General features: G+C 45.3%; 1 protein-coding gene across 4 annotated transcripts in view; it reads right to left on the bottom strand.

Moving 5' to 3' along the window:
* Positions 1 to 24,386, bottom strand: part of ASPSCR1 (ASPSCR1 tether for SLC2A4, UBX domain containing) — a 77,213-nt gene extending 52,827 nt beyond the window's left edge. For 2 of the 4 annotated variants that reach the window (XM_039501779.1, XM_039501781.1), the window contains exons 1-4: positions 24,090 to 24,191; positions 23,792 to 23,847; positions 22,485 to 22,599; positions 12,838 to 12,938 (exon numbers count right to left, since the gene is read on the bottom strand). In XM_039501779.1, coding sequence (XP_039357713.1) covers positions 12,838 to 12,938; positions 22,485 to 22,599; positions 23,792 to 23,847; positions 24,090 to 24,191 — 374 coding nt within the window. Of the gene's footprint in view, positions 1 to 12,837; positions 12,939 to 22,484; positions 22,600 to 23,791; positions 23,848 to 24,089; positions 24,246 to 24,266 lie in introns of those variants that run through there. The other 2 variants (XM_039501780.1, XM_039501778.1) reach the window with 2 other exon arrangements.
* Positions 24,387 to 24,606: the final 220 nt, after the last annotated feature.

Raw genomic sequence — 24,606 nt, 5'->3', positions numbered from 1 at the left:
GTCAAATGCAGATCCATGGAGGGTTTTAAAAAAAACAAAGAAAAGCTAATTCCTCATCTGGATTTTGAGATAAAGACAAAGGAATCAGAAAAGTTGATTTTCTTTGTAACTTTGGGCAAGTCAATCTCCCCATCCACCAGTTCCCCATCTCTGAAACTGGCAACAATAATTTTTCATTTTTCCCCACCTTTGTTTAGCTTAGGATATTACAATTTAGATTGTATTCTCTTTGGAGCAGGGAATGTTTCTTACTATGTACAGCACCTAGCAGAAAGGAGTCACAAATAATAATCAACCTACGGAGGAAAGTGATGCAGCTGGGTCTTGGTACCAGACATATAACATGGACAACAGCATTATTTCATTCATTCTAGAGAGCAAGGACTTGAGGAGGCCATAGAGAAGGCAGCTGCAATAGCCAAGGTGAGAGATGAAGACATGGCTAAGAACTTCAGTGAAGCAGGGCATATATCAGCAGTGTTGCAGAGCTGGTCACAGGCAGTTTGCAGGCAGAGGAGATGAGGGAAAATAGGGACTTCAGAATCAAGAAAGGAGCACAAGTTTTGGACAGCAGAAAAGCAGCCACAGAAGGTGCTGCTTCTCCTCTCCTCCCAAAGAGAAGCACTTCTTTCTCAGGCCTGGTCTACACTTAAAATGTAGGTCCACATAACTACATCACTCAGGGATGTGAAGAATCCATCCCACTAAGCACTGTAGCTATGCTTATCTAACCCTCAGCGTAGACGCAGCTAGATTGGTGGCAAAATGTTTCCATCACTCGGGGAAGTAATGTTCCTACAATGACAGAAAATTCCCTTCAATCACTGTAGGCTGCATCTACACTACCAAGTTATGCCCGCATAGTTACAGAACTGTAAACTATGCCACGACAGTCCCCCCTGTAGTGTAGACATGGCCTCAGATATTTAGATCTGAAGGGGCGATTTACTCTCAAGTGTACTTCAAGACAGGGAAAGAAGATTGCCAGGAAGGAGGCAGTAAAGGGGTCCACAGGTTTGTATATTTGATAGTCATCGGCACAAAAACAACAGTTATTTACCTTGCAGAAACCGGTTCTCTGAGAAGTTTGTCCAGGTACTGCTAGTGTGCATGTGTCTCGTGTTCAAGGTCAGAACCTTTTGATCAGCAGTGTCTATGGGGGCCATGCCCTGCATATCCTTGTGCTCCACCTTAATATAAGTGCATATAAGGCAGAGCAGCCCCAAAGAGGGGGCTTACTAATCTATTAGAGTTCTTTGAAGGGGTCAACAAACATGTGGACAAGGGAGATCCAGTGGATGTAGTGTACTTAGATTTCCAGAAAGCCTTTGACAAGGTCCCTCACTAAAGGCTCCTACGTAAATTAAGCTGTCATGGGATAAAAGGGAAGGTCCTTTCATGGATTGAGAACTGGTTAAAAGACAGGGAACAAAGGGTAGGAATTAATTGTAAATTCTCAGAATGGAGAGGGGTAACTAGTGGTGTTCCCCAAGGGTCAGTCCTAGGACCAATCCTATTCAACTTATTCATAAATGATCTGGAGAAAGGGGTAAACAGTGAGGTGGCAAAGTTTGCAGGCGATACAAAACTGCTCAAGATAGTTAAGACCAAAGCAGACTGTGAAGAACTTCAAAAAGATCTCACAAAACTAAGTGATTGGGCAACAAAATGGGAAATGAAATTTAATGTGGATAAATGTAAAGTAACGCACATTGGAAAAAATAACCCCAACTATACATACAATACGATGGGGGCTAATCTAGCTACGACGAGTCAGGAAAAAGATCTTGGAGTCATCGTGGATAGTTCTCTGAAGATGTCCATGCAGTGTGCAGAGGCGGTCAAAAAAGCAAACAGGATGTTAGGAATCATTAAAAAGGGGATAGAGAATAAGACTGAGAATATATTATTGCCCTTATATAAATTGATGGTACGCCTACATCTCGAATACTGCGTACAGATGTGGTCTCCTCATCTCAAAAAAGATATACTGGCACTAGAAAAGGTTTAGAAAAGGGCAACTAAAATGATTAGGGGTTTGGAGAGGGTCCCATATGAGGAAAGATTAAAGAGGCTAGGACTCTTCAGCTTGGAAAAGAGGAGACTAAGGGGGGGATATGATAGAGGTATATAAAATCATGAGTGATGTTGAGAAAGTGGATAAGGAAAAGTTATTTACTGATTCCCATAATACAAGAACTAGGGGTCACCAAAAGAAATGAATAGGCAGCAGGTTTAAAACAAATAAAAGGAAGTTCTTCACGCAGCGCACAGTCAACTTGTGGAACTCCTTACCTGAGGAGGTTGTGAAGGCTAGGACTATCACAGCGTTTAAAAGGGAACTGGATAAATTCATGGTGGTTAAGTCCATAAATGGCTATTAGCCAGGATGGGTAAGGAATGGTGTTCCTAGCCTCTGTTTGTCAGAGGATGGAGATGGATGGCAGGAGAGAGATCACTTGATCATTGCCTGTTAGGTTCACTCCCTCTGGGGCACCTGGCATTGGCCACTGTCGGTAGACAGGATACTGAGCTAGATGGACCTTTGGTCTGACCCGGTACGGCCGTTCTTATGTTCTAAAGAGTTCTCAGTTCCCTCATTAATTCAGCATCCCAGCAGAGAGAGACTCTGAAGGAGTGGGGATGGAGGGTGAGTCATGGGATCAATATGGATAAAACGTCTCTAAGAACTAGTTATTGCTGCCAGATCTCCATTTGAAAAGGTTTGCTGGTATAGCTATACTGACAAACCTTCCCAGTGCAGACACATCTTATACAGGAAAAAGCATCGTTGCAAGTATTGTTTATACTAGTTCAGTGAGCAAAATAAGCTATACCTGCTCTGCAGATTTCTGGTATAGGAACGTTTCGCAGGCAAGCTGCCATGATCCAATTGAGTGTGATCCAATTCCTGATGAAGGTGTTGACTAGCTAACTCATGCAATACTGTAATGCACTGGGTAATCCAGGAGGATAATCTCAGAGGAGAGACTAGTTGGCCCTGCACAGTTTTTCCCAGTGACACAAACAAACAGGAGGATTATCAAGTGGCTTTGTTTTATCCAAGTACCATAGCAGAGCACTGGGAAAATTTATGGTATGCAGTTTGCCTTCCCTAGGTTCAAGTGGGGTTTGGAGAGGAAAACTGAGAAATTGATGGTTTGGGTTTAAATGACAATCCGACACCACCTTAATGAGGAATTTAAGATGGGGTCTCAACACTACTTTATCCCTGTGGACGTACTACTTTGTAAGGAGGACATGCCATTAATGCTTGGATCTCACCAGCCCTTCTAGCTGATGTGATAGCTACCAGAAAGTGTGTTTTCAGGGTGAAATGGTGAAGAAGCACTTTGATAAAGATTTGAAGGGGAGTGCCAGAAGGCCCACCAGAACTAAATATTAAGATCCCAAGAGGTGGGAGATTCCTGAATGGGGGTGGGGAGGATAGGCATAAACCAGCCCTTTTATAACAATGGAATCAGAACACTGAGTTTGAACAGGAAGGTAGCAAGTTGAAATGGCATCTAACTGGACCCTGACAGAGCTGACAGTGAAGCCCGATAGCTTAAAATGGAGTATGTAATCTAGCATGGGTTAGGACCTTGTTGTGAAGCCCCGATTGAAAAATCTCTGCTAAATCATTCTACAGATCAAAGTGGAAGAGGGCTCCTACTCAATATCAATATTTCTTGGACTTCTGTGGAATAGTCCCCATCTGCTGTGCTCAGCCAGCTAACTTTCAAGCAGTCAGGTGAAGAGACATGGCGTCTGGGTGGAAAATTGTCCCTGATTCTGGGATTGTAAGGATGGAAGATTGAGGCAAGAGATCTGCAGGAGTCTGGGAGCCAGTACTGTTTAGCCCAATAAAGAGCTATAAGTATCACTGTGGCAACAACCTGGCTGATCTTCATTATGAAAAGTGCATGAAGGGATGGGGGAAAAGACCTCTAGAGAGGGATGATGGAGGCTAGTGTCACAATTCTGAATCTGAGTCAATGAATTTGTTTAGTTGCCTCAGGTCCAGGATAGGGCACATTTCCCCTTTTCTTTCGGGAGTAAGGAAGTAGCTGAAATAGAAACCCCATCTCTCTGAACTCCTGAGGTGGTGCTCCTCTGGCTCCTACTTGAAATAAAGAACCCACTTCTTCCTCCAATTATCTCCCTGAGATAGGTCCCTCAGAGGGACAAGAGATAGAGAGGAGGCAAGAACTGGAATTCTATGGAGTGGTCTTTGGCAATAATCTCCAGTAACCAATTCTCTGAAATAATCCCAGTTCGTGCCTGAGAAAAATGGGAAAGGTGTCAACTAAAAATGGCAAAGAGAAAGGCAAGCTGTGGTAGAACTAGTATACAGCTTTCAACATGAGCATCAAACCTGCTGTTTGGGAGCTGATGCAAGGTAGACACTGGTAGAAGAGGGGCTCTCTTATGTGAGAAGCAAGACTTCCTCTTAGAAGTGTAGCCATCAGGTGGAAATTCTGTCTGAACTGGCCCTAGGAACGAAATGGTTTACTGCTGGTAACAGGTGTATAGATACTCGGGGATCTCAGGGTGGTCCTTTAGGGTGTGTAATGACTAATCCATATGGGAACTGACAAGATCTGGTCCTTCAAAGTGAAGATCTTCAATCGTAATTTGGATTTCTCTAGGAATCCCTGAGGACAAGTGCCTCCTATACTGAATTCCTGGTGACCATAGGGGGGTGTAGGTGTTTATTTTCTTAATCAAGGGAATCACTAGGGGAAAGTTGTTGGAAAAGGGAAACAGCTCGACTCTTAGAAAAAAGAAAAATATATTTGCTGTAGACGTGGTGCTGTCCTCCCCTTGGTAAGAGGGGAGGGTACTGGTGCCAGGGGCTTCTTAGGATTTCTCATTACTAGGGAAACCAGTACCTGTAGCAATGGTACCAACGGCAGTGTCTGGAACTCTAAATCTGTAGCTAGTAATAGATAATAACGTGGTATCATTAGACTCTGGCATTATTACCAGGTCCAGCGCCATGGATATCAGTACTGTAGCTAAGGGGGAACTGTTGCTGGTTCCACCCTTTGGTACTGTGGTTGATTTGGCTTCAGTCAGTGCTGGAGGAGGCAAAAGGTCCACCACAGTGGCCCACACTGAGTGATAAGGCTTGTGGGCCCAAGATTTAGAAGAGTCTGCAGGTTCATGATTCTTTCCTCCTACTCTAGGGAAGAAGCATGGTGCTCTGAGTCATCCTTGATACCGTCCTCTACCTGCCCTGCCTTGAGGTGGTACCTGTCTTCAGTGTTCAGGTCTCCACTCGCATACAGCTTGATTTGAGGGACTGAAGACAGCATGTCAAAGTAGTAGAACTTTTCTTCTCAGGAGTAGCCAAAGGAGCTTTGGGGTAGAATTCCTACTTACTGGGCCGCTGAAGGAATGGGATTTCTGAGAGACTAGTCCCTTTTTTGAATCAGCGGGCTGTCTTTCTGACTCCAATACATCTCTTGCTCCAACAGAAAGCGTTTTAACAGAGCATCTCTGAAGTGGCAGGTTCTGTGGGAGAAGGACCAGCACACTGAACAATGGTCCAGAATACAGGCCTCACCCAAACAAAAAAAGGCAACAGTTATGTTCATCCATTAAGGGACTAAAACCATTGAATATAGGCAGGACTTGAAGCACAAGTTTTGAATTCAGCCATTTAGCACTAAGGCACTGATGCACTAAACTGAAGCAAATTAGTCAAAATTGACTAAAATAAAACAAGGAGCTGTGGAGCTGCCAAAGTCAAGAAAATGTTCCTACCTAACAAGTTCTGAAGAGAGGTTGCTGCATGGCAGCAGGTGGAAGCCATCAAACTCCATCTTGCTGCCATGGGCAGTAAGACCAAATTCACAGGTTATCCCAACCATTAGAGCTGAATTAATTCTAACTCTTCCTGGCAAAGAGTTTTGTAGCTAGAGTTCCATTACTGAGAATGCTCTGGCCCCAGAACCAAGTAGTTTAAATGTAACTCTCTCCAGCTACTGTGTTCTTGTGACACACTGCTGTCTTGGAGATACATGAAGGCTAAGACCGACTCGGAGGTAGCTGTGTCAGTCTGTTAAAGGCTTTGATTTTGAGGCTCAGACCCTTTAATTCAGCTCTCAAATGACAGTGAAGTACATGTAATACAGATGTAATGTGCTCAAATCAGCCTTTGTAGTTTAGAAGGCTCCTGCTGTATGCTGGGTCCAGCTCCAGGCAGTGATTTACAATAACCTCACCTGGAGGTGAAGACAACATAAGCTCCAAAGGAAAGCCATCAGGCTAGAGGAGGAGGCACAGTTTCCTGATCAAACAAAGATGAAAGAAATCATTCCTCAGCACTGTTGCAATCTGTACATCTAGGAGGAAAGTCCGGCACAACCCCACAGTGCCACACTTCTTTCAATGTGTGAGCTGATTCTGTTTATCACAGGTGAAATCTAAGAAATTTCCAAATACCATGTGCCTCCCCATCCCTACTAGAATCACTCTTCTCTTTCCTGAGCAGAGCTTGTGCCAACCATTCTTCATGTAACTGCAGATCTCTTCCAGGCATGGAATGACCAACAGTGTTGAAGGCCACAGAGAGATCCAGCAGTTTCAGCACAAAGGTTTGTTTCTCATCCAGGACCAGAGGGAAGCCATCCATCAGCGCCAGCAAGATTTTGTCCTGCAGCCTGGTATGAAATTAGTGTTGGGATCCAGGGTGACAGCAGAGGACATATGCTTTTGGAGCTTGGATGCCACCACCTTCTAGATAATCATGCCAGGAAAAGGGAAATTGGAGACTGGACAGTAATTGATGGGTGTGTGCATAGAGCTCCTAGAGTAAGAGGTGAGCATGTTGCTGGTGCATGGGGACTGAAGTTTCAGGATCTGGCAACAAGCTCTCTCCCTCTGCACAGAACTGACCAGATCCTGGGTCAACACTGGAGAGAGACCATTTCAGTTTCGAGGAAAATTCAGTTGTGTGTTTCAGGCATTAATAGTAAAATAACTAGAGTTCAGTATTTGGATTTGAAGCACCCCTTTTATCACAAAATCACTAGAGTTAGCTGAAAAGCACTGAAGATCTCTGCATCATCCCAGCAAGGCTTTGACATGGGGCAAGTTACAGTCAATCCCTTTAGCATTTCAGTGCAAGAGCTAGGGCTGTAAACTTCCTGTTCTCAGCCCTCAGATTATGAAAAGTGAGGGCTCTTCTGCCAAATCCTTCCTTATCAATCACCAAGCACTAATAAATTATACAAAATAAGGCTGCCATGGGTTCAACACAGACTTATGGTCCAGCAATCAATTCCCCTCTGCAGGGAGGGAGAGTGTATGCAGAGATCTGAAGGAATCCAAAGTTAATTCCCTCACTTAGAATCGTGTATAAAGCAGTTACTCTCAAGCATACCTCTCAAGGACACTGGGTGACCAAGAGCCAGTATGACAGGTAAGCTCAAGTCTGAAAGTCCCAGAAAAAAAAAAAACACAGGTCTGTTTCAGGAGACTGCAATCAAGAAATCACATGGGACAGGGAAGCAGGAATCAAGCAAAGAAGAGTAGCTGGGCCCTGCTCACACTCCACCCACGCTGCAAAGCTCCACTCAAATCCCTTGAGGAGCCCAATGTTTCTGCTGAAGGGAGGGGTCCAGCAGTTAGATTGTTACCACGGCTGCTATGAACATTCCCACTGCTGGGTATCTGAGTTAGCACAGGTCCCACTTTCAGAGATGTTGTCTCAGGCAGCCTTCTAGGCTTTCAAGATTCAGTCCGTCGCCTGGTTTTCCTTGTCCCTCTCTGGCCATTCTTTTAGCAACTCTTTCAGCAGGTCCATCTCCGATGCTCTGTGGGGGGTTTCCCCACGGCTTCATCTTTGGCCCTTTTTTCTTCTCACTTTACACCCTCTCTATAGATCATCTGATCAGTTTACATGGCTTCATCTACCTGCCGCATTCTGATGACTCGCAAACTCTCTCCCCTCCATCATTAAACTGTTTCCTTCTATCCAATCCTGTATATCAGCCTCTCAACACCACCTCTTAGATGTCATCCTATCTGAAACTGAACATGGGAAAAATCATACTTTTTATCTTCCCGCCAAAACCTTCTCTATTCTCCTTTTTCTTCGCTGTTACCAGCACCATCCTACACAGCTCTGCAGCTTGGGGGCAACCTTTCATTCCTCTCACCTCCTTTACCCAACACATACAGCCCATTCCAAGTCCTGCCACTTCTTCCCTCCAGGGTTCATCCTTCTCTCTCCATTCCCACAGTCAAATCTTTCATTCAGGCTCTCATTATATCCCTCCTTAATTACTACAATAGCCTCCATTCTGGCCTCCCAAACATACATATCACTTCACCTTCAGTCCATACTAAATCCTGCCACTGAACCTATCTTGTCATGGTTCATGTTGCCCCGTCCCCTCCACTTCACCAATGCTCCATACTTCTTTCATCCGTCAGATTTTCACACAATCTTTTCGATGTCTTCTTCTGCACAGCCCCCTATGCCTGGTACAACCTCCCCAAGCTCATCCACACGTGCCTAGCCAGTCCACATTTAAGTACAGCTTAAAGACCGTAACAAGGCATTGGTAGTAGGAACATGTGTTACAATTCTTGGGCCCTTAAGAGCAGGCATTCTGGGACCCTACACCATTGTTATGCCACCTCCGGAAGGGACCATCTAACATCCCTGCTGTAAAGGGAAAAGACTGCCAACCCAAGAGAGGCTAGGGAAAGGACCCCCAGTCCCTAGGAAGCAAGCTGTGGACAACCTGCAGCAAAGGCCAAAGGACTACCAAGACTAGGGAGGATAGCAGTGTATGATTTGTGTTTTGAAAGGGCAGATTAAAATGGAGAACTGGCCAGAGGCCACATCGTTCAAACTCCAAATTCCTTAACTACCAGGAGAGATGGCAGACTTCCAGCTGGAAGAGGGGGAAACTGAGGCATGGTGGCACCCCCATCAAAAAGACTTAGTTTATAGTGAACAAGTTTGACTTGTTATTCCCCTTCCCCTGACCTCTGTCTACTTGTTTGTTCTTAGATTGTGAGCTCCTTGGATCAAAGCACATTCTTTTTATAGTGGGTACTATTGCAAATAAACAACAGCACAGGGTCAGAGTGACAGAATGTTCTTCACAAACATCAGGGCAACAAACACTGTTTAAATGAAAGAATTTACAGAAACAGATGAAGCTGCCAGATGGGCAGAAGTGGAAGAGAGAAAAGGGACAGCACCCCCCAATCCTGCTACCAGAGGTGGGGTGTGCAGGACCACATGCCTCAATCCAGTCTCTGTAGGACAGACACAAATCAAAGATCCAAGAGATTTGTTTTTGTGTAACGGCTGGAAGCCAGAAGGCTCCTCCTCCAGCGGCTGCTAATCCATTACGTGCATTCACTGAGGCAAGCAGACACATCAAACACACTGCTATTTCTTTGATGTGCTGTTCTTCAGAAGGGGAAAGCAGGCAGATTAGATTCCCTCATGTAGTAATCTGACAGGACCTGTAAACATCTTGTGCAAGGAGTGCAGCACATTGAGAGGAGGAGCAGCCTGCAATAGCTTCCAGACTTTCTTCAGACTCAATTAGCAGAGATGGACACTGGAGACCCGAGGGAAATTCCAGTGGATTTAGAATACTTCCCCTTATGCACTTCAGGCAGCAGAGCTCTCCAGGAAAACATCTCCAAAGGGAAAGCCCAAGGAAGGATGCAGCAAAAGCCAACAAATGGAGAACTGACTTATAGCTACCAGGACCCATGCAGAAGTAGCCATAAGTCAGTGACTTCAGCCAGGAGACCATCAGTCCAAATGTCACATGACCAAGTCACAGATGACATCTTTGCTGCTTCCTGCATTTAATGAAAAGTCCATCCAAACAGCTGATCTCACCTCCCAGAGAGCAGGAAATCCCACCTGTGTCTGATGGAGTGAAGTTAATAATTCTTAACACTTCACATCTTCAAAGAGCTGTGTGTACATTAACTATTAAGTTGGTGTTACATTAATAACCCACAGCAAATGAGACCACTCCATGAAACCAAATCACACAAGAAAGAGCTCACATTTCTGACTGAGGAAACACTAGCTGATGTGTGAGTGAGCTGTAGAGAGGTTATTTATCACTGCACACAGATGGCTTCCCCACTAGACAGCAGGTATTTCCTCCATTAAAAGGGGGACTTCCTTATAACATTATTGACACCCTTGGGTCTTAGCTACTTAGCACAAGGATTGAAACGCTCCCGGCTCTATGGGGGGTGGGGTGTTTAAACCCTTGAGGGCAGTGGGACAGGACATGTGTCCAGCCCCTTCCTGTCTCATATTCCATTCCCTCCAATCATTTTAGTCAGTTCTGACTGACTGCACTGAGGTGGAGCTCTCAAAGACACAGGCAGATCCAAATATGATCAACATGTGATCAAAAGAAATATTCCTTAAAAAACAAAACTAAGAGAAAAACATGTCAAAGAGGTAATCCTCCAGACTTTGATAGGAGTTGAGCAGAGCAGTAAGAGCCCTCCAAGAGCATACTCCCAAAAGCAAGAGTCTCTGTGATACTAGGATGTACAGAGGGGGAAATTTAAACTCAGGAAGGCTTGGTGTGACACTACTGGAAGGGAATCTGGCTCACGCTTTACCCAGGTATCTGCCCTTACAATTTAAAAACAAAAACCGGAGTTCTACAGGAGTTCTCTCAGTCTCGCATGAAGGAGCTAAGACGCAGAAGTGAGAATCCTACATGTATGTTATCTTTAGAAAGGATGTTTTGGGTTACTAGAGCCATTCAATTTGCAGTAGTTTAAATCTTAATAATGCCTCCCCAGTCACCAGCATGCCAGCTTTCTTGACCTTCTGAGAAGGGTCCTCAGGCAGCTGTTTTAGTGTCAAACATCATTGTTTTCTTTTGTCCTTAGTCTGAATTGCCTTAGAGGAACTGGTTTTGGATTGTGCATTCAGCCAACCCAAACAACTTTCTCCCCATGTATCAAACAAGGGAGAGACCTAAAAAGCAATGATTACTTCCCCTCAGAACCTGTGCCAAAGGCAAGCTCTTCAGGACTAGTGTGTGCTATGCAGTTTCTTGGGCCCTAGCAAAGATAGCGTATTCCAATGATAGACGAGAAATCAGCAAGCTTCAGCTTTTCAGTAGCCCCCAGCCACTGGCTGGCAAAGGATTGATGCTGCCCTCTAACACTCTCAGATGTGATGCAAAGTTCTGCTCTGAAAAATTACATTGAGCACTGTCTCCGCAGCCCAAGGCCAGCCTGCCTGAGCCACAGAATGTACTACTCTCAGTTCATAACCACATCTGCTCATAGGGGACACTTTATCCTCCATTTGCAGCTTCAGTAAATATACTAATTCAGTAACTCAGTCCATGCCAGGAATTGCCTCAACTTCCACACGTTTGAACTCCTCAATTGGTCCCACTATCAAAGGGACTTTAAAAGCAGTAAGACCAAAAGCATTCAGGACACCTGGATACAAACTCCTCCAACACCCAGCTCTGAGGAATGGGGGGGAAGGAGAGGAGCTTCCTCCCCCTCCGGCCCCCAACTCTTTAGATCACATTCCTGTAGAGACCTTATGCATCAGTTATCACATGACATAAAAAACGTTAATCATACACCGTTGACATGCACTGAGACATTCATCTGCATGCTATTACTCGTAAGATTCTTCCAAGTGGCCTTTTATTCCCAGAAGTCCTAGTGTCAGAGCTCTGGGAACCTTTGGAGGGTTTGGCCTGATACTGAATCACTTACTTTTTTAGATGGGTATTTAAATTGTTTCAGTACTCAAATCAGTTTCCAGTTACACAACATTGCAGAATAGCATCTGCATTATGGTGCAAGAGCTTCAAATGCAACAGAAACTCCCCCATCAAGTTAGAAAAAGTCCAGAGCACCAGCCAGAAAGTGGGAACTGAGCAAATGAAAGAATAAAATAGGCAGACAAGGCCAGAAGAGACACCACATTAGCAAATGGTAAATTCTGCTAAAAAACGGGAAGCTAAAATCCTCCATACTACTCCTGTCAGAATTTGCAGAACTTGCCTCAGCTTCAAGAGGCTCAGCCTTCCAAAGCCACAAACAAACAACAACAAAATCAAAGAGAATTGTCGTCTTTGGAGCAGAGTTTATTAGTTTGACATTTTAAAAAAATGCTGCTATTGTTCTTGAGTCAACTAAGACAGAAGGAATCAAAGTGGAAGCAAACTACAGAAGCTTTTTAATCCTTAGAAATATTTATGAAGTTCTTTCTAGCTAGAACAAGACAGCAGGAGCAGGCATGAAACCCTAATCTTTAAACAAGACCTAGTCAATGGTTTGAAAATGCCACTTTAGCCTGTACTTGAGGGCTCCAGGCTTCCTCCCAAAGTGTTCAGAGGAAAACAGCAGTTTGTTCAAGAAAAACCCCGAATTGTCAGAACACATGGAACTGCCAGAGCAGACACACCAGTGGTCCATCTAGTCCAGCCCCCACCTCTGGCAGTAGCAAATACTTCAATGCAAATCCCCATAATGGACACATACAGTAACAGGTCCATAGGGAAGTTTATTCCCAGCCTCAGGGAGGAGTTAGTGGTTGTTTTATATTCTGAAGCAAGAAGTTACATTCCCTTTTTTATCCTGGTCTAACTATGAATCAATGTAATTTAATAAGACATGAGCAGAATGTAAGAGTGGGGAGCACAATAAAAATACATTTAATTTCTAGAAATCTCCAAGTGTCTTTTGACAATGTCTAAAAGTGGTAGCTGTCCATCCTTCTTCAGCTGGCTGTTGGAAGTGTCCCTGGAAACAAGCCCTTTCCCTTCTACATGCCTCATTGCTCACCTGGTTTGTGTAAAATGGCTGAGAAGTTCCCACAGCGTCTGGCCAGAGCGAAAGGTGTCCTGTAACCGGGAACCACTGTCCAACTGCAATGCAATCTGAACCTAGAGAGGAAAATCCACTGAATTAGATTAAAGACAGGGAGGAAATTCAATTTCTTCACAATTTTTTTTTAAAAAATGTATTTCATCTCTAGGACCTCCTATCCAAGCAGGGTGACCAGACAGCAAGTGTGAAAAATTGGGACGGGGGTGGAAGGGTAATAGGAGCCTATATAAGAAAAAGACCCAAAAATTGGGAATGTCCCTATAAAATCGAGACATCTGGTCACCCTATATCCAAGGCTGAATCAGGCATCTTACAAATGTTAGGGAATTAAGCTTCACAAGCCCCAGGAGGTACATGTCAATATCATTTCTAATTTACAGTTAGTGAGAAAAAAGGAGAGGCAAGATGACTTGCCCAAGATCATATAGAGTGAGTCAATGGCAGAGCTGTGAATAGAATCTTGGAGTCCTGACTTCTAGTCCTGTGTTTTATTTATGTTCCTGACTGGCAGCCATCAGGATCATTCTGAACTTCAAAACATTAATTCCAAAGAAGTGACTTGAGAATACAGTGACACCATCTCAGAGTCTGTTTTGGTTCCAGGTTCTCTCCCCAGAAACAAGACAGTAATGTACAGTTTGTAACTCCCACCCCAAATGTAATACGGGGGGGGGAGGGGGGCGCGGAGGGAGAGAATGCCTAAAACAGCTATCCCTATGAGCAGAAATGAGTTATGAACGATACTATGATTCTATGAAGAGGTGGCCACAAGGATGGAATTCTCGATGTTTGCAATGCTCCCACAAGAGCAGCAGAAAGCAGTCTGAAGATGCATGGAGGCTGGGGCACACTTAAGGGTTGTTTTAAAAGCGAATTTTTAGAAACCGTGGCGTGAATAGAAATATTTAACTTTTTTTAAATCCCATGTAAACATCTTTTATTGGGGATTGTTGGGATTTAAACCTTTTCCTGCATTTCTGGAAACCTAATACAACCATATGATTTTAGTTAATAAAATCCACAAAGTGAAACTAACCACTCTGCTTTCAGTCCCCCAGTCAACAGAACACAGTTAGTTTTGATTCTTTCCATCTGAATAGTCTCAGATGGGTCCATTTTTTTAATGTGACACTGACGTGACATGACCTGTACAGCGTCCCCAGGCTGCACAGATACAGTGCATGGTGTTGTCAGATTTTTATTCAAGGGCACACAAGCTAAATTTCCACACACTCATGCATGGGCACTTGACTGATCATCATGGTCCAAATCCTCCTCTCCTATAGAGGAGATCATTTGCAAAGGAAAACTCCACTAGAAAATCCTTGAGAAGAATCCCCTACATCTTCCCACTGAGGGGCACGGTTTGCTTCCTGGAAAAGCTACCCCAAAACCTGGCTGATTCTAGAGCTATTCATGCAAAGGCTCTGCTCCCAGCAGCAATGGTGGCTCCCAGCAGTCCCCTGGGTTCCTGCAAGTATAGTTCTAATGGAACCACATTGGGAGTGATTCCTTCTAGCCATTGCTTCCCCTAGGTCCCTTGGGACACATTAAATCTTATGATTTTTGTTAATAACTTCTGAGGTCCCTCCTGCCCCTGACCACTTAACCCTGCACTGTGCAGACGCTGGACTGCACCGGATCCAGGGAGAATGCAGTACCACAGAGGCACCCAAACCCCAATCACAGAGGGCTGACATCTATCTGTGGAGGACCCTCAAGAGGCAGATTTCAGCAGGATGATCTGGGGTAATGACTGTGAGCCAGGCCATAGAAAGATTTCCAAAGCCAAAGATAGCGTTCCTATAGTTTGCTTTAAGGGAAGACAGTTTCTAAGCACAAGTCTGGAAGGATAATTATTTATAATAAACAATACTTTGTCTCTAGTGCCTCTTCTCTAAGGTTCTCAAAGTGCTTTATAAAGAAGAGATCAATATTACCATCCTCATTTTACAGACAGACAAACTCAGGCCCAGAGATATTAAGTGATTTGCCCAAAGCCTCACAGCAAGCAGGTAGCAGAACGGGAATTAGAACCCAAATCTCCACTACGCCTACACCAAAGTATAACATACAGATTAACGCAGAAGACACACTACCGCGTTCCCAGATATCTATTCAATTCACAACTAAACAAACAAGGCTGCATTTTCAAACGGTCTTGGAAATCAAGAGCTTTCTATACAGGTGGCAACCTCCACAACCTTCTGGTGCCGGCACAGACTGAGCATCAGTTTGGGGAATGGGCTTCCCTCAGGCACAACAAACAGCAATAGAGCACATTCACACATGGGACCATGGAAGTACAACACACATCACTTCAATCCACTCTTCTAGCACTGGAATAGGTTACCTAGGGAGGGGGTGGAATCTCCTTCCTTAGAGGTTTTTAAGGCCCGGCTTGACAAAGCCCTGGCTGGGATGATTTAGTTGGGGATTGGTCCTGCTTTGAGCAGGGGGTTGGACTAGATGCCCTCTTGAGGTCCCTTCCAACCCTGATATTCTATTATTCTAATTCAAGTCCTTGAAGGCCTGACCAGCCATGACCGAAGTGAAAGAAAGCCCTAAGTCCAGAAGAAAGACAACACCTCTACCCCGATATAACACGGTCCTCAGGAGACAAAAAAAATCTCACCGCATTATAGGTGAGACTGCATTACATCAAACTTGCTTTCCCCCCCCCCCGTTCCTTGTTCCCTGACCACCTCCTCCAGCCCCCCTGTCCCTAATCACCCCCAGGACTCCACTCCCTACCCAACCCCCACTGCTCCCTGACTCCTGATTGCTCTGACCCCTATCCACACCCACACCCCCTGACAGGCACTCACCAGCAGTGGCAGGAAGCAGAGCAACCCAGCCCCAGCCTGCTCCACTCCGCCACCTCCCAGCCACAGCGCTCCACTTCCTGCCACCAGTGAGTGCGGGGAGGTTGGGGAAAGGACACCCTCCGCACTCACCAGCAGCGGGAAGGGGAGCGACGCGGCCCCAGCCCGCTCCGCTTTCCTTGCCCCGGCCCCAGCTGTGTCGCTGGGGGGGGACCCTGCACTCACCTGCGGCGGGAAGTGGAGCGTCACAGCTGGGAGCTGGCGGAGTGGAGAGAGTTGGGGACGGGCTGCTCCGCTTCCGCCGCTGCCGGTGAGTGCGGAGGAGATCCCTTTCCCCAAGCTCCCTCCCCCAAGCGACACGGCTGGGGCCAGAGCAAGGGAAGTGGAGCGGGCTGCTCGCGGCCCCCCGCTAATCCCCTGGGCCACTCTGGGACTGTGGGTCCCCCAAAAGTGCCCCCCCCCACTGTTCCTGCCTCCCAGACATTGGGGGGGAAAGCCCCTGACCACCCCCAAGACCCTCTGCCCCTTATCCAACTCCTCGGCCCCAGCCCAGCAGCGTGTCAGAGTTTTACCACAGTGTATGTGAACCCGCATTATATTGGGGTAGAGGTGTATATGTGTACCATGCAACTACTTAAAGCTTCTCAACTAGCTAACTATACTACACTACAAATTAAGGATGTTTGGGTCAAAACCTCAAGAAATTGCTCTGGGCACAGAAATAAGGTCTTTACCACCTGCAGAGGGCTATAGAAAGGAAGGCGCAGAGGCAGTTGTGGCTGCATAGCCCTTTTATAATTTCTGTTCAGTACATTCAGTGCATGAGGGGTGACCATGCAACTCCAACAGGCATTGCTTTATAAAAAGCTTTTCACACCTATGAGGCATCTCCAACAAGTATGACTATGCAGAGGCCAACTTGAAATTCCTGATAATTCCAAGGAAAAAAAATCTAACAGGAAAAACAGTTTTCCATCACAGACCAGCCCAAGCTATTTCCACATTTAACGCTTCTCCCTACTGGACCTTACTCACTAGATTTATCCCCAAAAATCTGGTAACTTTATAGCAGTATTCTATGAACTCACTCCTGCTGAATTAAAGTAGCTTATGATCACTGGTTCCAAGCTTCCCTTTTGTTCTCAATCCCCCCTACCAGTAAGTAGCAGATTGAGACAGGAGGACAGGTTGGTTGCCTCTGGTTGTAGTCACCACTTTTTGGATGGCAAATGGCCTTCTAACATAGGTAGCTTGTTGATGATTAATCTTTTTGGCTGCATTGTTACCGAGAATCCCCCATAGGGTAGTATCCCATGATTTCTAGTGAACCATGGTTTTCACCAGCCCCATAAAACCAAAATTACCCAAGGATTCAGAGAATGTGAACAACCTCAAAAGGTCATGAGCACAGAACACCAAAAAATGCTTTCTTCCTATATATCTAGGTTTTTATATGGACCTTCCACCATAGTGCCTGAGCAGCTTGAGGGAGACAGAGACAAGAGAGTCAAGCCAAATATTTTAGCATATTTTCCTTTTCAAAAGAGGGTTTAAAAAAAAAAAAGAGGAGACACTACCAAGTGTAGCAATCTACAACAAATTCCTTTGTGGACTGTGTTTGCTATCTACCTGCCCTTGTAGTACTGCTAAGAAACAAGAACCTTTCTGCACAGAAGAAACAGTGAGCATTACATGGTAGCTAAGTAGTTTCATCCCATTACTAACAGTCTCCTATTTTCTTCTTAGCCGGAGACCAGCCTTAGATTATCCTCAGCTACAGATGTGCGCTGACAGCTGACATCACCATGCTACAAGAATCCTGCCCAGAAATTCAAACTGGCAATTACATCAGTTTTTGGGCAACAGTTCAAAGCCAAAAATGTCACAAAAGTCATATTCAGTCAATTAAAAACTCTTAAAAAATCCCAGGCTGCATATAAAATACTACAGAGAACAATGTCAATTAGTTGCTAAGTTTACAAATGTGCATGAAAGATGGATGGTTGTATCACCAGGTTAGCTCTTTGTAATAGTGCCTTCCTTCCCCATCCACATCACAAAAGGAATCTGGTGGGCACTACTCTGCAGATATGTTCTAGAGGGGACAAGGGGCCTTACAAACATGCTGATGATAAATCCCAGACCAATTACCATTCTACTTCCCAGACATCCAATTTGCTGAACAAATCAGTGATTTATCAAATCCAGGATCCAGTCTCTGGAATCGACTACCCCAGTGCCAAATGTGTCAGGGGAAACCACATCTCCTCACGTTCACAAACCTTCACACTGGCCCCAGCCACCTATACCATGGGGCCCACACAGTGGGAATTCATCCCCAAGCCTGTGGAAATCAGCCCACACCATTAAGCACAAAATTGGATTGCCTCTATTTCAGCACATAATTACTAATGTCGATTCTGCTCATGAAGTTATCGATAGATTTGAAAACCCAAGTGCAGTATTTGACACTGGCAGGGAGTTCTCTTGGCCAACTACATATTGTACAATGTATTTTCTTGTACTGGTTTTATACCATTAAATTCCATACCTTGTTGTTCTTGCATTATGGGATGGCAACTCAGTTTAAATTCCACACTTCAAGATCTTAAAAACCAAGAGTCTTTAGAATAGCAACTGTCTTTTTTTAATTACTTCTCTGTACAATGCCCAGCCCCAAAAAGGCGTGATCTCTTTAGACTGTACTATAATATAAATAAATAATAGCTTAAATCTCCTCTAGCCCAGTGTTTCTCAAACTGGAGTCCACTGTCCCTGGGTGTCCCTGAGGGTACTCCAAGGGATCCATGGGCCCCGCTGATCAACTCCTCCCCCTATCTCCTGGAGGTTACTGAAGCCAAACCAAGAGATTTTAGGTGGTAAAAGTGCAGCAGCATAGCAGGGTTACGGCAGGCTCCCTGCCTGCCCTGCTTCTCCACCACTCCCGGAAGCGGTCCGCTCATCCCTGCAGCCCCTGGAAGGGGGAGAGGGGAAAGTGGGTCTCTGCAAGCTGCCCCCACCCCGAGCGCCAACTCTGCAGCTCCTATTGGCTGGGAACTGCGACCAATGGGAGCTGCGGGGGTGGTGCCTGCAGGCAGGGGCAGCATGCGGAGAGCCCTGCGGCCCCCCTGCCTAGAAGTCACTGCCGGAGAGATGTGCCGGTCACTTTCAGGAGCCACCCGAGGTAAGCGCTGCCCAGCCAGAGCCCACACCCCTCACCCCTTTCCACACCCAACCCCCAACCCCAGCCTGGTGAAAGTGAGTGAGGGTGGGGGAGAGTGAGCAATAGAGGAAGGGGGGATGGAGTGAGCCACAGGAGGGTTTGGGGGTCCCCAAAAAAATTTAAATCAAAATGGGGGTCTTCAGGCTACTAAAGTTTGAGAACCGCTGCTCTAGCTCATTTCTTTTCCAGGGGAAGTCCTAGTGGTCATAACTTCTTTCACATGTAACCCCTTCCCCTTGGCCCCTAAAACTTACTTGCCCTTCATTTCAACCTCAACTTTTTCTTTAAGATAAGGCAACTTGAACAGGATATATACTCTAGGTGAGGTCCTCACTCCACAGACCTTCCAGCTGCACCACGCCTCATCCCTCTCCCCAAACAGCAGTTTGTAGTTAAAAATTACAGCATATGGTGCCCACCTGGATCTATTAAATGGTAAGTCATATGAGGCCAGACAACCACAAACTTCCTTCTTCCACAAAGTGAAAAGTAAAGTCATTGAAGCAATGCATAAAATGGGGGGGGGGGGTTATGCAGAGGAGAAGTGTGGATGTATGATAACATCCCCAAGTCCAACACAGACGGCTAGAGCAAAGGCTCTCAAACTTTTTCACAATATGGACCACAAGCCTATAAAGACAATCGCTCATGGATCTCTGCCTTCCATTACCAGGCCTCACCTGCCTTTCTGTTTGAATCATATAATGTTACTGCAACTTCTGCAAATACCTATGCAAAAATATAACATTAGGGATAGTAGTCTTCCAACACAATTTGGCAGGTGAAAATAAAAAGAAACCAGCATCATGTGTTCTGTCACAAAGTTTGAGAACCTCTGTGTTAGACAAAATATTCATAGTGATCACAGTGACAATTTAATATTTCCAGACTCCACTTAAGCAAGATCACACACTATCCATTTCTAATAATAAAATACAGGATAATTCCCATAAATCACTATTTATTGTTTTAAATAATTTAAAACAAATAAGCATTTAGCTGCTACAGCAATACTTTACAGATCTTTAATATAAACAAAGAGAATAAAAGTGGCCATGGGAGTTATTCCAGCATTTTAAAAATTAGGGCTGTCGCTTAATCGTAGTTAACTCACATGATTAATTGTGATTAATTCTTTTAATCACTTAATTGTTTTGAGTTAATCGCAGTTTTAATCACAGTTAAACCATACCAATTGAAATTTATTTAAAATGTTGGATGTTTTTCTACATTTTCAAATATATTGATTTCAATTTCAACACAGAATATAAAGTATATAGTGTTATAAATATCTGCACTGTAAACATTAAAATAGTATTTTTCAATTCACTTTATACAATTACTGTAGTGCAATCTCTTTATTATGAAAGTTGAACTTACAAATGTAGAATTATGCAGAAAAAAACTGCATTCAAAAATAAAACAATGTCAAACTTTACAGCCTACAAGTCCACTCAGTCCTACTTCTTATTCAGCCAATTGCTCAGACAAACAAGTTTGTTTACATGTGCAGGAGATAATGCTGCCCGCTTGTTTACAATGTCACCTGAAAGTAAGAACAGGCATCCACACAGCACTGTTGTAGCTGGCATTGCAAGCCATTTACCTGTCTGATGAGCTAAAGATTCATATATCCCTTCATGCTTCAACCACCATTCCAGAGGACATGCATTCATGCTGATGAAGGGTTCTGCTCAATAACCATCCAAAGCAGTGCAGACCAACGCATGTTCATTTTCATCATCTGAGTCAGATGCCTCCAGCAGAAGGCTGATGTCTTTTTTGGTGGTTTGAGTTGTGTAGTTTCTGCATTGGAATGTTTCTCTTTTAAGACTTCTGAAAGCATGCTCCACACCTCGTCCCTCTCAGATTTTGGAAGGCACGTCAGATTCTTAAATCTTGGGTGGAGTGCTGTAGCAATCTTTAGAATCTCACATTAACACTTTCTTTGCATTGTGTCAAATCTGCAGTGAAAGTGTTCTTAAAACAAACCACATGCTGGGTTATCATCCAAGACTGCTATAATATGAAATATCTGGCAGAATGCAAGTAAAACATAGAACAGGAGACATACAATTCTCCCCCAAGGAGTTCAATCACAAATTTAATTAACACATTGTTTTTTTAACGAGTGTCGTCATCAGCATGGAAGCATGTCCTCCGGAATGGTGGCCGAAGCATGAAGGGGCATACAAATGTTTAGCATATCTGGCACATAAATATTTACATGTGCAGGAGACAATGCTGCCTGCTTCTCGTTTACAATATCACCCGAAAGTGAGAACAGGCGTTGCAAGATAAACTTGTTTGTCTGAGAGACTGACTGAACAAGAAGTAAGACTGAGTGGACTTGTAGGCTCTAAAGTTTGACATTTATTTTTCAAAAATTAAAACAATTTAAAAAATAAATATAAAGTGAGCACTGTACACTTTGTATTGTGTTGAAATTGAAATCAATATATTTGAAAAAGTGGAAAACAGCCAAAAATATTTAAGTATTCTATTACTGTTTAACAGCGCATTTTTGTAATCACACGATTAATTACGATTAATTTTTGTAACTGCTTGACAGCCCTACAAATTATATAAACAGAGGCTATTGAACCCACTGCTGAATACAGCCACCTTTGAGATAAAATTCAGAAGCTGTCTGAGTGCACAGTAAAACAACACTAAAAAACAACGAAGAATAAAAAGTCAAAGAGAATCCTGTAACAATTTGAGATTGCAGGCGGAATTTAGGGCGGCAGAATATAATTCCTGAAACAAAAATTAGGTCAGGAAAATGGCCTCAATTCCTGGACAAAATGATCTGGAATCTTTAATGCTTATAGGTGATCAGAACCTTAGTTTTATATCTCACCTAAAAAATTTCCCCCCCTCCAACAGCATGTCCTACCATAAGACTGGGACACTGGTTTAACACTGATGGTAAATAGGGAGTGTCAACTACTAAATCACCAACACTACCTCCTGCAGCACCTAAGCATTCTTTGGGTGGTTTCCAATCCAAGTAGATGCCAAGCTTGACCATGCTCATTAGTTGTATGTAGTGTTGTTGTAGCCATGTTGGTCCCAGGATATTAGAGAGACAAAGTGGGTGAGGCAATATCTTTTATGGGACCAAATTCTGTTGGTGAGAGAGACAAGCTTTTGAGCTTACACAATGCAATGGGGTTCAAAAGAGAACTAGATACATTCATGAAGGGTATGTCCACCAATGGACATTTGCCAGGATGGGCAGGGATGCAAAACCATGCTCTGAAGTGTCCCTAGCCACTGTTTGCCAGGGGCTGGAAATGGGCGACAGGAGACAGATCACTTGATGATTCCCTGTTCTGTTCATTCTCTCTGAAGCACCTGGCATTGGTCACTGCGGGAGACAGGATACCAGTCTGGATGAACCTTTAGCCTGACTCAGTATGGCCGTTCTTATGTTCAATAAAATATTACCTCAGCCACCTTGTCTCTCGTGCTCATTTGATCTGACAAAAATCAAACCCAGTATGGCTGCAAACTAAATAAACTTAGGTGATGTTGTAAAATTGACATACTCTGTTTTCAGTTCCCGCTCTGTTACGAGAGATTGGCACCACCTCCAGCTTGGCATTGTTGGGCAATTTGGCAAATCTCCACTGCAGAGAAAGATCTAGCACAGACCTCTGAAACCTGCAAAAGAAACAAGCCCAAGAAGGAGATCAGGTAAAACCACATGCTGCCCCTCAGATCTCTATAGAGATTTCTAGCAATACACTGTCTGGAGCAGGAAAAGAACTCTGCACTTCTCCACATGTTGATGAAGTGCCATGGGCTGGAGTCTATGGTGCAAAACTGTAATTTTAGTAAGCAAACCCACCAAAAACAATTCAGCATACTGAAAATGTGCAGACTGGCTGTGGAGGTCATAGACCAGGGGTCGACAACCTTTCAGAAGTGGTGTGCCGAGTCATCATTTATTCACTCTAATTTAAGGTTTTGCATGCCAGTAATACATTTTAAGAAGGTCTCTTTCTATAAGTCTATAATATATAAGTAAACTATTGTATGTAAAGTAAATAAGGTTTTTAAAATGTTTAAGACGCTTCATTAAAATGCAGAGCCCCCCGGACCGGTGGCCAGGACCCGGGCAGTGTGAGTGCCACTGAAAATCAGCATGCGTGCCATAGGTTGCGTACCCCATCATAGACTTTGCGAGGACTCAAGGTTCTCAACTCTTCTCCCAAGATTATAAGGAGGTAGAATACAAGTGAACAGGCCAGGCAACACATGGCGTAGAAAGTAATAGGAATGGTGGAATTACCACCTTTATGGAGATCTGGAGGTGGAGGTCTAGGGGTTCAGAATATAAACATTCATTTTGAAGTTTTTGAACAAAGCAGTACATCAGCCCTCTAAGCATCTTTACAGCACGGCAGAGCCTGAAACACATTGTGTATGTGCTCCCATAACACAAGCTTGGATAAACTAACAAAACAAACGCACCCAAGGCAATTTTGCCTGCTGTTCCAGGGCCTCCTCCCTCCCAATCTCAAAGCTCAGCCACTGACAGCCATGTGTGATGTGTGATTCAGGCCTGGAGCCTGCAGAGAAGGTTCTAGGCTTTCCCTGTGGAGCTGCCACCTCTCCCCTGTGAGCATAGCAACTGACTGGCACATCACCAGCTAGCTCACTGTTGATATCACTTGTATAATGAAGGGAATAAATAGAACTCTATCCCCTGTCTTTGGAGGGGGACCACTTCAATCAAATGGCACAGCAATGACACTCAAGTCTCCCACCCACAACGTTCAGTGGGAGTAGCAGGCAGGTCTGAGGCCTGCCCAGGCGATAAGACGATGTGTCCAAAGCAGCCAAGACTCACTTCAAATCATACTCGTTGGCACTGAAGTTCTGCATCTCACAAACCTCCTCTAGAACCTGCAGAGAACAGACGGGACGTTAGCAGGGGCCGGGCGCTACAGAGCCGCCTGTCACTCCAACTCGCTGGGACCCTAGAGCCACAAGCGGGACCAGGAGCTCGCAGCGCCGCAAGCGAGAGGCCCGGGGCTGCCCGCAGCGGGGGCAGGGCGGCGGAGTGAGGCGTCGCTCCCAGCGGGTTTCCTTCCACGGGCCGCTCTCAGGGGTCTCCCCGGGGCCCTCCCGCGCCGGCCAGGACCAACCTGGAGCAGAGTGGTGCCGGGGCCCACCCGCACCGTGACCCGCCGCCCATTCGGGGCCAGCACCGAGACCGCGAAGCCCCCCCCGCCGGCGGCCGCCGCCATCTTCCCTCCGCGCCAGTGCCACGCCCCCTCGACCTGACCGAGCCGCGATGGGCGGAGCCTACGCACGGGCCGCACCCGCGCTTGGAGCCCCGCGAGTCTTGGCGCCAACGCCCGGCTCCGTGGCCCCGCCCTCACCACCGTGCCTGAGCTGTCACCAGCATTCACAGCACAGTACGCATGCGCTAAGCCCCTCCCCCTCAGCTCTTCATCCCTACAGGGCTCCGCACGCCCCCCTGCTCTTGTCCCCTCCGCCTCCTGCACCCCCAGCCCCTCCCCCACACAGCTCCCCTCCTCCTGCACCCCCTGCCCCTCCCACAGCTCCCCTCCGCCTCCTGCACCCCCTGCCCCTCCCTCACACAGCTCCCCTCCCTCCTCCACCCCTCAGCCCCACTCCTCCTCTTGTATCCCAGCCCCT

Source organism: Mauremys reevesii, linkage group 15, assembly GCF_016161935.1.
Source record: "Mauremys reevesii isolate NIE-2019 linkage group 15, ASM1616193v1, whole genome shotgun sequence".
NCBI lineage: Eukaryota > Metazoa > Chordata > Testudines > Geoemydidae > Mauremys > Mauremys reevesii.
Note: the sequence above shows the minus strand (reverse complement) of the source record. Positions and strands in the feature narration are given on the sequence as shown.